Below are 18,300 nucleotides of genomic sequence, written 5' to 3' on the forward strand. Positions count from 1 at the left end.
CGTTGGTTGGTGATATGGTATTTGATGATTTTGCTTATCAACATAACATTTTAAAAGAAAACTCTCTGCATACCATACTTTCTGACAAAAACAATGTTTTCTCAATCTCATCAAAACAGTTTCCTTAAAATTTTACAGATTTCCACGGTTACACGTATGAGACGTCATCCGACGAAGAGAACCATGTACTACAGTAAACATGAAATGGCAAAAGAGATATTGCCTGATATAATGGATGTCCACGTCAACAAGACGCTTGGCGACTTTTCTGGTTGTAGTGAATTAAAGAACATTACTGTCTCAGATATTGTACTTGATGATTGCAACAGCGGTGTGGTGTATGACAACGATGAGTTGGATATTATTGCTGATGTAATATCCTCAAACGGCTGTGTTGCAGAATCCGAAACGAGAACCAAGCATGATCTAGCTCCAGTAAGAGAAATCTCTTCATTGGATTTGGAGTCAACAAAGGTTGGACGACATGAAGAAGTCAGAACATCAGATGAAGAGGACTTTACCATCCCCTGTATTCGTCTGAGTGAGGCTGCTCGTAGAATAAGGAATGACAACGGCATGTCATCCGACGAAGGTAACAATAACGAGATAATATGATTGTCCACTTAGACACGAAGAGTAACATAGATATTGACCCAAATTAATTAACAACATCGTTCCTCCTTCTCTGAACGGGGCCGCGGTGGCCGAGTGGTTAAGGTGTACCGACACTTTATCACTAGCCCTCCACCACTGGGTTGCGAGTTCGAAACCTTCGTGGGGCAGTTGCCAGGTACTGACCGTAGGCCGGTGGTTTTTCTCCGGGTACTCCGGCTTTCCTCCACCTCCAAAACCTGGCACGTCCTTAAATGACCATGGCTGTTAATAGGACGTTAAACAAAAACAACCAAATCCTCCTTCTCTAACATTCTTCCGACATTTGATGATTATTAATATATTCCCGCCAGCTGGATAGATTGCTCCCGAGTTTGATCGAAACAAGATTGATGTTTCTTGTTAGTAGTTTATGAAATCTGAAAATACACCATGTTCCCTTTTGGGGCCCGTTACCTCAAGATGATACTCAGCAAACACATGTTGATGACTGAGGACTTGCGGAATGACAAAAATAACACCCCTCGATTGTATTATCATTTTCATTTTATTTGAGGATAATTTTTATCTCAGATCACACTTCCATGTTGAATATTTTGGTGAAGGAATATCTACGTAGGTATGGTACTGATACTGAACTTATCAATGATCATTGTAGCGTTGGTTGGTGATGTGGTATTTGATGATTTTGCTGATAATAATAACATTTTAAAAGAAAAAACTCTCTACAACCAATATTTTCTGACAAAATAGATGTTTTTGCAATCTTATCAAAATAATTTTCTTCATATTTTACAGATTTCCATGGTTACACGTATGAGACGTCATCCGACGAAGAGAACCATGCTTACAGTAAACATGAAGTGGAAAAAGAAGAATTCTCTAGTAAAACGGATGTCCACGTCAACAAGACGCTTCGCGACTTTTCTGGTTGCAGTGAGGTAAAGAAGATTACAGTCTCAGATATTATACTTGATGATTGCAACAGCGGGGTGGTGTATGACAACGATGAGTTGGATATTATTGCTGATGTAATATCCTCAAACGGCTGTGGTGCAGGCTCCCAAACGAGAACCAAGCATGATCTAACCCCAGTAAGAGAAGTATCTTCATTGGATTTGGAGTCAACGAAGGTTGGACGCCATGAAGAAGTTAGAGCATCAGATGAAAAGGACTTTACCATCCCCCATATTCATCTGAGTGAGGCTGCTCGTAGAATAAGGAATGACAACGGCATGTCATCCGACGGAGGTAAAAATAATGATAGAATGTGATTGTCCACTTAGACATAAAACTTGAAATATATATGGACACGATATTGAATTACTGGATTGTTTCATATAGCAAACGATATGTTGAAAAGGTTTCTACTATATCATTATACACGTATGCATATAATTGATAATAATATCCCCACCATATTTGTTCAAAAGCCCCTATTGGGCTTAGTCAACAGACAGGCAAGAATATAGAATCCCCCCAAATTTGCCAAATATATATCATGATCCCCATGTAGTGTAATTTTCACTAGCGGATTGACACCCCTCCATGATATGTTATATAACCATTTAATTTTCTATGGAGTTTTTTTCCCCCAAATAACACATTGATCGTTACCGTTTTCAAAATGAAATATCCACATAGGTATTTTTTAGCATTTCTTTTTTCACTATTACTGATGTGGCCTTCGCTAATCATCATCACATTTTAAAAGAAAAGCTACCTGGTATATCGAACACATAATTTTTGACAAAATAAATATTTTTGAATTTAATTAACATATTACCTTCAGATTCGACAGAATGCCGTGGTTACACATACGAAACGTCATCAGATGAAGATGAACATGCACTCAGTAAACATAAAGTGAAAAAAGAGGAATTTGATAGCAAAACTGGTGTTCACGACAACAAGGTATCTGGCCTCGTTGGGATGACTAAGGATTCAATATCCGACTATGTTCCAAGTGCTGGGTACCACAAAGTCACGTATGGTGATGAAGAATCGGATAGTATTGCCGAAGTTATGTCTTCTAACATCTGTGCCACTAGCAAAGACGTCCAAACAGGAATCACCAGTAATGCAGCTCCAGCCTTGGATTCGAAATCAACTACGTTGGAATCACATGAAAAGAATAGAGGATCAGATGAAGAGGATTTCACAATACCTTGTATCCATCTGAGTGAGGATGCTTGTAGATTACGGAATGACAACAGCATTTCATCAAATGGAGGTAAAATAATAAGAGGATATTTACGGTTAAACGCAAAAACTGTTACATACATATGTATATTGACCCAAATTAAGTTATAAGATACTGTCATTGACATAAGCATATATTAAATAATTGTCTGCTATACCACTGCGTTTATATGCTTTTAATCCATAGACTTCCAGGATTACAGTTATGAAAGTTCTACAGACGAAGATATACAGAATTCCAAGATAGACATTGGCGTAATGTCCAGAAGAAGGCCATCAAAAGCGAACAAATGCCTTTCGAAAACGGACCTTCAAATAGCTTCGGATACCCAAATGTATAAAGGGCCAGTTGACTCCAACAACCTTTCCGAAAGTATGAAATGTAATATAATAATCTAATTACTAATTTAAATACCATAAAGAAAGAATGCGATCCATGTAGACATGGGTTTTATGTTTTAAGTTAAATTTAATCATCTTTGTATTACCAGTGTCCGCCCCGTCCCGTCCAGTACGGAATCAATTGCATATTTCGAGACCCCTCAATACACTTTGTTCATATTTCCACAATAGATGGCATAGTATGATAAAATCAACTTCTATATCTACCTGATCATTCTACGGTGGTCATTGGTAAAGTTGAAAGCGTCAGACGGACGGACGGACGGACGGACGGACGGGGAGGAAACATATAGTCCCCCGGTTTTACAACAGGAAGTAAAAATATTTCTCCAGCAAATCTTGCGTTTCAATCTTCTAATAATGTTTCTTTTTTATTCAGATTCCCATGGTTACACGTACGAGACGTCATCCGACGATGATGAAAATGCACACAGTCAACTAAAAGCGGAAATGAAACGAACCGGTAAGATAACAGTAAATCAACATAAGCTGAACATATTAAAGAGTTATCACACTAGGAGGATTTCAGTATCCGCTGTATCAATCTAAGTGACGATATTTCTGGATTAAGGAATGACAACTGCATTTCCTCTAATGCAGGTACCAAAATTTGAGAAGGCGAGAATAGTCTTTATTAGTTGAAACACATGCGCACTCACAAAATCTGAGCAAACGGATTAGATTGTACCGTATAAGTCTTAACCGCTTCGACGTCATAGCATCATTTACTTTTTATTTACAGATGTTCAGGATTACAGTTATGAGATTTCTGAAGATGAAGATATACCAAATGTCCAAAATAAAATGGAAATGGCTTCTATTGGAGAGTTATTGAGTGAGGAATACTCGAGCACAGATCCAAAAATGGACCAAGATTTACGTTTGGATCCCGAATTTTATACAGGGCCAACCCATTGTAACAGTACATACAGGAGCATTAAAGGTGAGATTGTTTTTTGTTTATATTCTAAATTTAATATATTCGTGTAAAAACAGACAATCGTAAGCAAAGGAAATTTAAACATAATCATATCCCACTGTCCTGATTTACGTAATGTAGCAAATAAATAGTGAAGTCGATCTGAATGATATGTGTGAACAATATACCCTAAAATCTATTCATTTTAGTTCTAATTTATAGCAAAATCTATTCATTTTAGTTCTGATTTATAGGCCATCCCACGGAAACAAAAATGGTTGCATAAATAGTACTGATGAAAACTAAATTGAAATTAAAAAAAAACAAAAAACAATCTTCTATTTCACAAAATTTCAACTGCCATGTGATCACAGACGGGTAGTTTATATCGTACAAACCAAGTATGAAAACTAACTAGTCAAACATAATGTCTCGCATAATGCTATTTCGTTTTAGATGTTCTCTGCCAGCCCACTCTGATGTCTGATCACGGAGAAGCGGAATGTCCAAAATCTCCAGAAACTAGTATGAGAACAGCAATGATGTCAAACTTTATGAATATTTTAATGGAAAAAGAAGAGAACCGTCATGATTTATACACTCATCTCAACGAAAGTAATAACAGCAGAGGCTGTGAGAGATCCCCGAGCCAGGATAGCGTAGAACAGGATAACTATCCACCAAGTGGCAGTTCGCACGATTCTTCTCGTTTACCGATAAACATTACAGAATCCCATTGTACGAAGGGAGGGGATGTGATTGACAATGCCCAGATTATCCCACCGCCTGAACAAGGATGTCACTGTTGCAGTCTTAGTGGTGTGCAACTCGTACAAAAAGTGTACACAAAAGGTATTTTTTCTCTTTAACTGAATATTCTAGTTACTAATTGTCTTATTATGTATATGAAAATAGTTAGTACTCTTAAATTAAAGTTTACGAAATAAATCCTAATGATACACCATAATGAATGTAACATGTGATACATATAGTTGGTGGGAATCGGTTAGTGCAATATTAGAGTACAGCCATATTAGAAATATTTAAGTCTGCTTTCGCCGCATTAATGCACAGACATCTTAAGTCTTTGAAGTTCACCAATCTATTAAGTGTTTCTACCTGTCCAGATCGTATGTTAAGGTATACTTTCGATCATTTCATAAGACCTGTTGAATTCGTTCCCAGCGGTCACCGAACTGAATGAGCATCTCGGGACATCCGGTTAGTTCAGTAACTTTCACTTAGTCTTATTCAATAAATGGCCGATATCTGTAAACTTTGAGTTTTGTATTAGTTGTGTTTTGTGAATCATTTCGTTTTGGTTTTGTTTTAATATATCAGGTTTTCAGCAGCCATATGGAGACAAGAAAAAAGATTGTAATACTCCTGCAGACATAAAGAAAAAAATCTGTGTTGAAAACAAGCAACGAAATACAACAAATAAACATTTTACAGCCAAGTACCAATCAAAAAAGGAAGGTAAAAGTAAGTAACCGTTTATCACTGTAACGCCACGTGTACATATCATAGCAAACTGTAAATATACATATTTTTGCGTACTCAAATCTTAGCGCAAAACCGAATTGGACCAGATTTGCGGAATGATAAGTTAGCGCGTCTACAATTGACAACAATGTAGAGAAACTACAATAAATAACTTCAATGGCGATTTAGTGGAATGATTTCAGCACAAAAATCGCTATTTTATGATTACCGCTAAAATATATACATTTTCAGTGATATATCGTAATTCATTTTCCAAATAAATTGTCTGATATTGCTTCCAGGTCTCCTGAATTACTTCAGTGATCAAGGTGATGGTAACTGTGTAAATGTATTTGTAACGCCATATATGTGGAAGGATTATCAATCATTAATTATATATATTGTAGATATGTGTTCATATGATTTAAACATTTTTTTTTTGTAAAGAGAGATTACATGAATGTGTTAATTACAAACCGTTTCATATTTTCAGATGTAGCTGGTTCAAATGTCCGAACAGCTGAAGATATGACCTCTAACGGTGATGTTAAGATAATTCAGAGGATAAAAGAAGAACCCCAGTCTAGCCGTGATATGAAGAAAATTCAGAGATGCGAAGAAGGACCACTGAGGAGGGAGAGACAATGTAGAGCAAATTACCTTAACGGACGCCAAACCACAGGTATGAGGTTTAAGTGTATAATTTATGTATACAAGTGTACCGGGTACCAATTTTTGTAATATAATTAGAGGGTGCTTTTTATGAATTTAGCGAAAATTAATCTAAAAATCTCACATGTGACCAAGTCCAATTTGAAATCGACTTAACATCTATTTTGTGCAATTTACACATCTTTTTTGTTTTTTCTAACATGTTTTCAAAAATATTTACAATTGTTTTTGTGTTGTTGATTATTTACCAATTATATTATAGTGATAATCCGAATTAACATCCAAATCGCTGATGACAATGTAACGTAGACGATTTAATTATGTTGTAAGAATTTTAAAATTCTAATGTGAATTCATCTTTTCAACCGAAATTCACTTCGGTAACAAAAACATGTAAATGGTGAACAGTACATGTTGGTATCGACAGTGGAGAGATAGTTATGATACAGCCTTTAAGATGATACAAGAGTGTGCAATATTCATCACATCACAGTTAATATTATTTAAGCTTACGGTATATCTACGTGTCACCCACAGTTTCCCTTGGTGGTCCGTGTTTATCGAGCTCCAATGGTATAGTAAAAGTTGGGACTGGAAGAGAAACAGCTCCTGAAGATTCCAAATCAAAGGGATACAGGAGTCGCCAGTTCACCGCCAAATACCTCTCCAAACAGCGAGATCAGAGTATGTATGTTCAAATGTTACATTAACTAATAGCACATTTAAATGTGAATATAATAATATATCTATACAACTGATATACTTATGACTTCTTCCCTTATATAGAACACTCAGATCAATCCGAATACCTACAGGAGGAAAACTTGATGCAACCAAACAACAATGATCACATTTCACACCACATCGAAGAACAGCCTAAGCGTAGTATTAATGCTAGAAACAGATATTTTACAGCAAAGTATTTGACAACGCGTCAAGACAAAGGTGATTAATGTTCGGTTTCTAGTTTTCAATGTCTTTTGAATTGATGTCTCATGATTATATATAGAAACATGAAGCTAGGATTTATATGCTAGTAAAGGCATAATTATGTTGGTCATTTAAATGATGACATTGTAATTAAATAACAGGAGGACATCCGTTATTGCTGCAGGATTAAGGAATTAAATAGGTTCTTATGGCGTGAAAAATACTTAAAAGAAATAAGAATTAGATAGCTGCTGAAAGCGATTTTAAAATGACCACCCGGTTGTAAATAAAATAAAGCATCATCTGTACCATTCTTCAGGTGACCTTAACGTTGGTACAACAAACCAGAATGCTCTAAGATCGACGGAGGATCCGTCAAGCAGTGAAACTTCCGGAAGACCAACTGGTGATTACCACAAGGCGCATTTCTCCCGCCGTGAAACTTCCGGAAGACCAACTAGTAACAGCAACGGGGCGGATCCCTCCAGCCGTGAAACTTCCGGTAGACCAACTGGTGACAACCACAGGAAGAGAATCCGTGTAAATGGCTGTAGAACTTTTGGCTCATAAGGGCTATTTTATATATGGTAAATACTAAAAAAGATAGAAATTCCCACTATACGGAACCTGTCAATGTCAGTGGCAATATTAAAAAAAAAAAAAAAAAAAAAAAAACGAAAATTATACAAAATCTTAAACTTTATAGAAGGTAAATATAAAGATCCAACAATACAAAAAGACCACTTTTAGTGGCAATTATTTCATAACTGGAAGCTTTAATATGTCTGAAATGTAAAAATGGAAAGTATAAAGATGAAAGAAAATGCATTAATATCATTTTATGTGTGGTAAATATCAATATTAGAAAAGGCACACAGAATCTGTTAGTTCTATTGGTAATTAATATAGGAAAAATGAAGAAAGGAAGTGAAGAAAAGACCTGTTTTTTTCAATTGTAATAAACATTGGATACAGAGAGCTAACTTCTGTCCAGTTCTATTTTGAATTATGCACTTTAATGCAGGTAAAATACACATTAATACAAGCTCTTTTTTCAAAAAGTATATTACATCAAAACATTTGTTTCTTTAGAAAGTTGTATGTGAAGCTATTTTGTTTTTTGTTTATTTTCTCCCACAGAATCCACAGCCTTCGAAAGAGAAACAAGATGTTAACTGAAACATTCGAGATGTAAATGATAAAGCTATATAAACATTTAGTATCCCTATCAGAAGTTAGATACATGGATAATAATGATAATATAATATTGCTTGTATAATAATTATCGAATCAACCGGTTTTAATGTCATAACATGTGCTTTTGTATTCTAACTATAATCACAGATTTTGTATATATCTAAATCTGTGCTATTTTCTTGGATATTTGGTGCTGACTGTTTATTTGTATAATTTGGTGAAGTTCAGTACAATTTTGACGTGTTATCTATAGCCTGTATAGTTGGCGTATACGTCAATAGGAAGATTATTATCACCGACGTATGTTGTCCGGTATGTTTGCTTGTATTTATGTCCAACATGCATTCGTTATTTTATTTACGTATCCGCATGGTGATTGGATCTTTAATAACGCATTGTTATTGTATATAAATGTATGATGTACATAAAATATATATAAAAAAATGTATATATATATATATAAATATATTTTGAATTTTTTAAATATTTTAAAATGCATGGGTTAGGTATAATTATGTTGAGTATAACTCTTTATGAATTGATTTCTGAATTGTGATTACATTTTTTTGTATTTATGATATTTTTATAATGGATAATTTATTTGTTACACGTATAATATTATGTATGTTGATTAAATCTCAATACATTAAGCGCATTGTTCATGTTTTATCTAGAGCATTGATAACTTCTTGAATTGTTGATTTTTTTCATCAGTTCAATACATAAAACTATGATGAGGAATAATTTTTCATTTACCTACTAAATAGCACACCAGTAAGTATGCGAGTGCTGACAGTAACAAAACACCTAAAAGAAGAACGCTACGAACCATACACCGTCCAATTCTGTATAGCTACTTTCAATCATCGTCCATCACTATCTGTCGGAGCTCGAGGACACAATGTACTGGATGACTGCGGCAAGGTCATAGGTAACAGCCGAAAATCTTTCTACTGACACTCCAATTTACTGAAATGGAGCGGGCGGGATAACGACACAGTGCCATGAATGTTGTTGCAATTAGGTTTGCACAATGTAATACATTATGATACATTGTGTGGGATATTATCAATTCTAACTAAGCCCTGCTTGTCTTTATTATGTTCTCCTGTCAGATCGGAACAATGCATTTTGGGACTTTTGACAGTAAGTTCAACACAAGTACGGATTCTCATTCTGATGATTATATATATAGGTATAGATAGATTGGTGATATGATATTAAACTTCACATTTTGATGAATTACCAAAATATTGTATATTTACCGACATTAAATAGTATTACATTCACCTGCAATATTCACCTTTTCGACATCGTATATAGTGAAATAACTTTATTTTCAAAAGAAACAAATCTGCACCTTAAATTACAATGTTCAAATATTCTGCATACTGTATAGTTTGTAATTTTTCGCGCGGTATTTAATTTCGCTGTATGCGCGTTCAATAAATAAAGTGATTAGCAGACACGTAATGCTACATGATAGAAAACTAGCGAGTATAATTGATGAGCGACCAAATCTCAAATAGATCATCATGGCCTAGTTTCTGTCTACGAAATTTCCTAATCGTACTTGGATTTGACCTGGAATATCTCGACGGTTAGTCAATGTAGGCCAATACCGTGACGAGCTATTCTAGTACCGACAGTTGACACGAGTATGCTAGTTTTGAATGACACCAACTTACATTGTGATATAAATAATTCACGATAGATGATTCTTAATTTGTTTGTTATACACCACGAAATTTTATGTTAATCTACGGTATTATTGTGAATAACGTCAATATCAATACTGTCTACTAAACATACAGTTATCAACCAACCAGTTTTGTAATTGACTGATTGAATAGGAAAAAATTAGTTTAACATATCCAATTTAATTGGATCGTTAAGTCAGGAATGGCTTAGAGTGCTAATATGCCGGTAACTGTCTTCTATTTGACCTTTTGTATATAGCTAGTGTCATTAATGAGGCTGGGGACGCTTGGTTTTCTAAAATATACGTTTTAATTGACATGTGCTTTGTCATGCATATAAATAAATTTGACCTGGTTTCTACAATGTATTGTCAGTACAAATCAGGACTTTATTCAGATTTCTTTCTATGAAATACGGATATCGCGACAATATATAAGACAATAATGTTATTCTACTTCATCAGAAGTTACAATGGATATGGCTAGTCTCATCGAGGGCGAATCCACCCATGGACCTGCACTTGGTCATGATCTCGGTGTTCCTAGAGCTGGCCTGAATGTCTACAGCCGTCCCTTTGTAGTGAGATGAGTGACAGTGGTGGCAGGCCCCCGCTATCTCATTTACCTGTACCATAATAAAACACAGTAAGTTTGTGATCGTAACTGGAACATCGTACGAGATAGATAAACAGGTATTAGATCATGTGACTACAAGTGCCAACATTATACAAGCATAGTTTAGTATTTTGAAAATAAGTCGAAGATTTGATAAGGGCATCGAAACTTTTATAGAGAACCATGTCTGATCAATAGGGAAAATATGAAAATCCCTTGTGTAGTAACAAATCTTTGATTTAATTATCTTATATGTAAGCTATTTAATTATGCCATTGTGAAATTATAGTGTACATAAGTATTCATGAACCAATATAATTATTGAGAAAAAACGACAGCAATGGAAGCCATATTGGTAATGCGGTGGGCTATGTTTGTGATATGTTTCCATTACCTCATTCTGTGTCTTGCAATATTATTCTTGTATTTTAATATTGGATATTACCAATACCACTATTGTTACTTATGTCTTTGAATAACTGAATATTTAAAACGAATTCACTACAGACAAGATTTGCTTTAAAATCCATAACAGTCGCATGCTTTTAAATGTTTTTGATGTGGTACATCATTAAATCGTTTAAAAAGGTAAAAAAACAGATAGTGTATGGTCGTTTCCTTATTAAAAGTTAATATAATTATAGAGGTTAGCACTTACATGCATGTTACCTGCTTTACCCAAGTCGTATATGAATTGTAACAGCGTCCTGCTGAGACAAACGTGACCTCCGGGCGTGTTGTTACCACATAGGTCGCAGTAATAACTGAAAATAGCATACATATCCAAACAACGAACATAGTGATAATAATAGACACGCAAATGTCAATCAAACTAATCAGACATGTCCTATCAACAATTGAGTGTAAACGTCACAATCTATAGGCACAAATCCGCTGTTTTATTTTGTTTTAGGCAAAGAGGAATTTGTCTTTGCGGAAATTATGAAAATTGTTTTTATTTTCTCTATTAATATTATTTTTTGGAATGCATCTGTCTTGTTTAAATTTTAACATACACTCGAAATAGCATAGAAGCACGTGAAAACAGCAGCCTTATAGTAAAGTATGGCGTATTTCTTTAAGTATAGCCACATACTTTTAAAACGTGAAATACATTACATATATGCATGATTGGATATACGATCTTTCGATGGAATACCTTGATCTGGAGGCCCCTAGTCCCCTACAGGTATCCCGGATGTTGTTATAGGCATAGGCGTTGTCATGGTTACCAGAAGGATGACGATCCCATAAAGTGATCCGACCCGAGTTATGTAACTGTAGAATTTCGCAAGCCTAGATTTTTAGCTGTGGTGTCTGTACATGCTGAAACTCCGGCTGCAAAAACATATTTTAAACATTATATAATGTTGCTACTTAATATTTTCTCTATGGCAATATAATTTCAAGTTGTTAACGTTAGATATACCAGATTTCCAGAGGTTTGCTCTTTAATACAGTTTCTTATCTTTATGTTTCTTAAGCTTTAAACCTTTTGCATTACACTATGCAACTAAATATTTTCACTAAATGGAGGTAGTTCTATAAAGTCACTACACATACAGGTACTTCAAAACCTGACAAAAAAAAAAAAAAAAGGGCACATCTTCTAAAGTCGTTTAACACTCTAATAAAAACAAACAATAAATGTCGGACAAAACCGTAACAGAAACTCACCAGTACATAGGGCTACATCAGAGGCTATGTTCAAGAAATTCCCTGCTACCCAAAGGTTCTGCAAAGAAACGTTAGAAAATTAACATTAGTGGTTTTTTTCAACAACAAGAGAACCGAAAATCGCAAAACTTAATCAGTTGAGAAAATGCTATGGGATGAATGAAGAGCTTTAGGCAACGACGTTTGTGATTGTGCTAGGTGACTAAGGTTTTAATTCTAAAAGCTTCTGCCACATAACACTGTATAACATATTCGTGGACCCGTTTCTCTGCATCGCCGGTAACCCATGGCCATGGTCTTAACGCTCACGGACAGATACCGCCTCTGTCCGTGAGCGTCGGACTATGTCCGTGAGCGTCGGACTATGTCCGTGAGCGGCATGACCGTGGATTACCGTCTCTGTCCGTGAGCGTCAGGACCGCGGTATACCGACGATGCTTTTTTTGATGATTTGTATAAAACTTAATAGTAGTACTCCTACATTTCAAATCATATATATATATACCTCCGTAGCTCTTTAGCGATGAACATTTCATAGTATACAGCATATATGGTCTAGCAATACGGAAGTAAAAAACTAGTACATGATCAATGTTTAAAGACGTTATGTCATAAATAATTATTATTAATTCCATCGACATGTATTGTAGTTTAATATACTGTATTAAACATTATGCCAGTATGAAATATGATTGTAGTTGTTACACAACAAATATACCCAAACAAGACATATCATGGTTGAAAAATGCCATTAATATGCTTTCATTGATTGAATGTTTTTTTTTAATAACTCATAACTAGAATAGTTGTAAAACAATAAATAAATCTTGTTGACACATGCCTACGTGCCGCTTTAACATGAACAGTTCACCTCTCCGTTGACGTTTTGAAGCTGGTACCATGTGTAGCCATCTTTGGTAAGGATCCCACCGTGGAACTTGTAGCACTGGTTAACAGACAATGACGCGTGCACCGGCTCGTGGAGGCCAGCTGGGGAAATGAAACATACAACAATGCAATTGTTAGCAGGAAAACAGAATTTTGCAATAGTGAGGGTATAGATAACGAGGACAATGTTGGTGGGTAATGGAATTATTCAACCATGGTGGATAGATGAGGAAAACAATGTTGTTGGGGAAAGGAATTATACAACAGTGAAGGTAGATGAGGAGGGCAATGTTACCCGGGAAAGAAAACATAGGCCTACAACAGTGAAGGTAGATGAGGAGGATAATGTTATCCGGGAAAGAAAACATAGGCCTACAACAGTGAAGGTAGATGACGAGGATAATGTTATCCGGGAAAGAAAACATAGGCCTACAACAGTGAAGGTAGATGAGGAGGGCAATGCTGGGGAAGGAAATAATATACCAGTAAATGTTAGATGACTTAAGAAATGTGTAAGCTGTGGAACGGAAACGTGTATCGTTTATACATGATATTCAAGGACTTCGTATCATCATGATTGACGGATAAACTGAAGATAAAACTCATGGAAGAATTTAATTGCCGACATATTGATATATCATTACGAAATGTTCTACTTCCTTGTGTGATATGATGTCCGACATGTTTGATGTTTGTTGAGATTCCTAGTGATTCCGTTGTTACAATCCTAGCTCTTATTTTGAGAATGTTACTTTACCGGATTTGACCTAGTTTTTAATTTTTTTATGCCGGGTGTCGTCAATGAAGACAACTTTTGGGACCTCTTTGTTTTAGTGTTTCCCTGAAATATTTCGAAGGTCATCATGAAAATCTTTTTTATTTGTTCGTATATTCAATCATTTAATCAATTTTGGTTTATAATTACGATTTCGTTTGAGAGTGGGTATGCGTGTCTTTTCGGGGTGGGGAAAAGAAATAGGTAATACCATGTAAAGTCAAGTTGTCATTTATTCGTGGAGCAATGCTGATTCAGTATTTTACCAAATTATATAAGATATAGATTATATAAGATTATCTTATCTAAAATTAACGAGATATCTTATGTAATATATAAGATATCACATAAAAGATATGATATAAAATGTATTAAGTATTATATCTTACATAATATATAAGATATCTTATGAAGTTAATAAGATATATTTAATTATATAAGATCTTATATAATTTGAACAAATCCTGTATCAACGTTGCTCCGTGAATGAATAACAACTTGGCTTGCCATATAATACTACAGTGAATTAGAGGGGGCGAGATCAAGGCAAGTCAAGGGAAGGAAATGCAGAACAATCCAGAGTCTTTGACAAAAACAACGAAATTGCAACTGTGGAAAGAAAATACAATGTGTTCAGCTGTAAATTCCAATTCATCCAAATAATGCAGTTTTATTGGGAATTATTACCAAATAACTGTATAAACTTAAATGCATAGTTATACTGGAATTGTAATTATTTGCCACACTGAAATTTTATCATATAACTGATATTAAACAGATACAAGGACCAATGGGGTTAGATGGCTTATCTGCAGACACAATCAAGATTGCGTGTGGTTTTGGCGTCGGGATAAAACATATGTAGAGTTTGTTTTCATTTTAAGAAGATCGAGGTAATGGATTAAATTCACCCTGAAAGTGAATAGAATACAACATGCTTATAAAAGTGAGATTACAAAAATGAAGGAAACGTGGAACATATGACAGGACTACTACTTACGGCCCGAGTGAGCGTTGACATTGGAGGTGGTTAGACAGAAGCAGGTTCCAGAAACGGGGTGTTGGCCGGTGATGTTGGCCACACCTCTTCCCACAACCAAACAGACGACAACCACGTACAAATACATGTACATGTCGCAAGTTCCCAAACGACCTACATACAGTATAGTAAATAGGTATATATCGCGGGCAGTTATCTTATCTTCTTGGTCAGTGGTCAATGACTTCCAGAATATTTGCCACCTTTCCAGGGGTCTCTTCTGACCTTGTCTCGAAATAGATAACCAATCACTAGTTACGGTATAAAACGTCACAAACGATTAATATATTCTTATTTCTTTCATGAAATGATAATTGCCAATATATGATTATATCGTTATATATATACATTCAGTATGCTTGAAAGCATGGGCAAAAAAATGAATGAATTTTTCATAACAATTTAACATTAGATTCATCACAGTGTTTAGTAATGTTGGGCACTGCGTTACCACGGGTAGTACTCTCCGCCGTCAAGCCGTCGGATTTTATTTTCACGAGTTCTTTTAAATAAGCACAATCAATGTAATATGTAAAAAAAATCGAATGATGTTAGTGTCTCCTTAATGTTCGAAAGATGAAAATCACTCCAAAAATCTCTGAATAAATGTAGATGAAACTACATTTTGTTTGTGTTGTTGTTATGACGGTTGCTAAGACTGTACCAGGAACTGTCCTGACACTTTCTCGTGAAAAACGGCTGTCCTCTCCGACGTCACTCCCAGGTAAAAACATTTAAAAATGCCCCCTTTTATTATTTTGTACTTATAATGTAAAAATAAAGAATGAAATTCATTTTTTCAACATTCATGAGGTCATAACAACATTGCTTTCTGTACATATTCCATGATTCGCTACTAATGCGATTTATGGCAAATATCCTCATGAATGTTGAAAAAATAACTTTCCTTAAATATATCTTATAGATGTTACTTGGAATTCCCAAAGACTAACAGACCTACATACAGTTGTTAAAACTAACAATGAATGCATATATTTCTAGGTCTATATTAAGCCAGAAAACAAACAGGTAAAATTCGTTATGAATACTAGTTTTTATGAATTCAGATTTCTGTAAGTGTTAGTTATCCTATAGGCTCCCACTGATTGGCATCAAATACAGTTAATACACTATAGATATTTTGAAACACCTACGAGGTGACTGCACACACGTTAGGCACTGGTGAAGTCAATGATGATGAAAGGATTAACTTCAATGATACATTCAAAGTTTAGAAAAATAACAAAATGAAATTTGAAATTATAATTCTTTGATTTCGAAAAATCCTGGAAAGGTTTAAAATCTTCAGGCGCCGTTTCCTTATACAAAAATACACATTCAAATATACCATTTCTTAAAAGATACAGATGGAAATTACTAGAATTCCTTAGGGGCTGATAATTCGTTATGTATACATTGTTCAACAGACACTTCTTACTTTCCCTGGCAACGTATCTGAATAGTAAAACTGTAGATTTTCCCCAAACTTCTCGTTATATTTTATTTTGAAATATAACTAAAGCCAGAAAATCACTCCATACTGCTTCTCTGCTATACGGAACTGGAAAGTAATAGAGAAGACAACCAAATGACTCAGAGAGGCTCCCAAGCCTATCAGTAGAGCTCGATGACAAGTAACAAGCAATATGACAATATCCAGGTGTCCATTAGGATGCCTAATGACTGACTATTGTTAGTATTGATCAAAGATTTCCTGGACAGTAAAATGCTTGTACAGGTAAATTTAACAGAAAACAATGAAAAGGTGAGGTATGGGGACCGACAAAGTTGTTTTCATTCACTCTTTTTGTTTGTTCGAGGTGAGAAGTATGCATTACGTCAGTTATTGCATGATTTCTTGTCACTCGGGACTTATTACTCGAAAGTCATGCAATAATCTAAACATCTTAATGATTGATATTGTGAACCGTGGCTTGTGAAAAGCGCTGAAAATATACTCAATGTGCCACGATGAGTTTCAATCTTAATTGTTGATAAGATGCAGTCTGACTGGCTGAATGTTTTAAACGTTTTAAAATGAACTCTGAGAAGGAAACATCGTTTTGGGACGAAGATGATTTTATTTTATATCAGGCAAAGGAAACAAGCTGATCTTTTTACGCATGAAAATGAGCGAGTTATGTGGAAGATGGGAATTTTTCGGGAACTTGATTAATTACGGGAGGTCATGACATCATTCTTTTATTACTGATATTCCTAGTGGTTCTGTGACAATTGTCACCACTCCAGTTCTCAGTTTGGGAGTGTGACTTAACCCCGATTTAGAGTAGACTTGTATGGCAGGTGTCGTCGATGAAGCAAAAGACGTTTAGGTTTCGGAACACCTGGTCTTGTCCTGCTTGTTAGGGTAGGTTTTTTGTTAATATTCTGCCATAGATGTATCGGTTTCGTTATCGGGTTAGTATTCTTTTCATTTTTTATTCCGCGGTCTCAGCTCACGTCTTTTCGAATGTCCGAGCTTTGGTATCATTTTCTGTTGTGTATCTTTTTTGAAGTTGTTTGCTCTTTTACTTCACAACTTTTAGCACTTTACTAGACGAAACTTTTGTCTTGGTGACATGTGTCAAATACCAATGACGATTAGAGGAAAAACACAGACCAAGACATATTATAATGAAGACATCAAATTCCACAAACAAAAGGTTTCAGACATGAATCCAGAACATGAATAGCGATACCTGTTCCGAATATACAGGCGTAATTCATACTAAAAAAGCACCCAAAATCTCAGCTGTTCAGGATGATAAAATCAGGGGGTTAATACACCTCTACGGTATAAGACATCTGATGAGACCAATTTTGAATTTTGTAAGTTCCTTTATGGATTTCCACCGACTGCCCATAGGTTCACTGGCTCATTTAACGATATTTACTATCATTCTGTCCCCAGCTTCACTGAGGATCTTAGAAGTTTATTATACGATGTTTACACTATATTTCTGCCCTAGCTTCACTGACGAATCCAACAAGTTTCCTTTGTGATATTTTCTCCATTTGTTCGGTCTCCAAGCTTCACTGACGAATCCTACAAGTTTCCTTTGTGATATTTAAATTTTCTGCCCCCTAAACTTCACCCCCTAACTTCACTGACGAATCCTATGATTTTTGAAAATTAAATTTAGTTTTTTACTTAAGTATATTCATCGAGTAATTCAATAATAACGTG

At 35.2% G+C, this 18,300-nt stretch overlaps 3 protein-coding genes across 3 annotated transcripts; 2 read left to right on the forward strand and 1 right to left on the reverse strand.

Annotated features, from left to right (window-relative positions):
- Positions 1-204: 204 nt before the first annotated feature.
- Positions 205-5,628, forward strand: LOC117338542. Its single transcript, XM_033899899.1, has 8 exons — positions 205-592; positions 1,411-1,863; positions 2,405-2,845; positions 3,002-3,187; positions 3,596-3,679; positions 3,959-4,159; positions 4,592-4,987; positions 5,477-5,628. The coding sequence occupies exons 1-8, from the start codon at positions 205-207 to the stop codon at positions 5,626-5,628; spliced, it is 2,301 nt and encodes a 766-aa protein (XP_033755790.1).
- Positions 5,629-6,117: 489 nt separating this feature from the next.
- On the forward strand, positions 6,118-8,898 carry LOC117337184. Its single transcript, XM_033898033.1, has 5 exons — positions 6,118-6,302; positions 6,830-6,976; positions 7,079-7,237; positions 7,542-7,809; positions 8,363-8,898. Exons 1-4 carry the CDS (start codon positions 6,149-6,151, stop codon positions 7,790-7,792), a joined length of 711 nt encoding a protein of 236 aa, XP_033753924.1. The 5' UTR covers positions 6,118-6,148; the 3' UTR covers positions 7,793-7,809; positions 8,363-8,898.
- Positions 8,899-10,415: 1,517 nt separating this feature from the next.
- On the reverse strand, positions 10,416-15,279 carry LOC117338318. The gene is given in 7 exon segments (XM_033899614.1): positions 10,416-10,744; positions 11,393-11,498; positions 11,894-12,030; positions 12,032-12,072; positions 12,412-12,469; positions 13,283-13,401; positions 15,075-15,279. Coding segments are annotated over 7 exon segments (759 nt in total). The 5' UTR covers positions 15,208-15,279; the 3' UTR covers positions 10,416-10,579.
- Positions 15,280-18,300: the final 3,021 nt, after the last annotated feature.

The sequence above is a fragment of the Pecten maximus genome, chromosome 11, assembly GCF_902652985.1.
Source record: "Pecten maximus chromosome 11, xPecMax1.1, whole genome shotgun sequence".
In the NCBI taxonomy this organism is placed as follows: domain Eukaryota; kingdom Metazoa; phylum Mollusca; class Bivalvia; order Pectinida; family Pectinidae; genus Pecten; species Pecten maximus.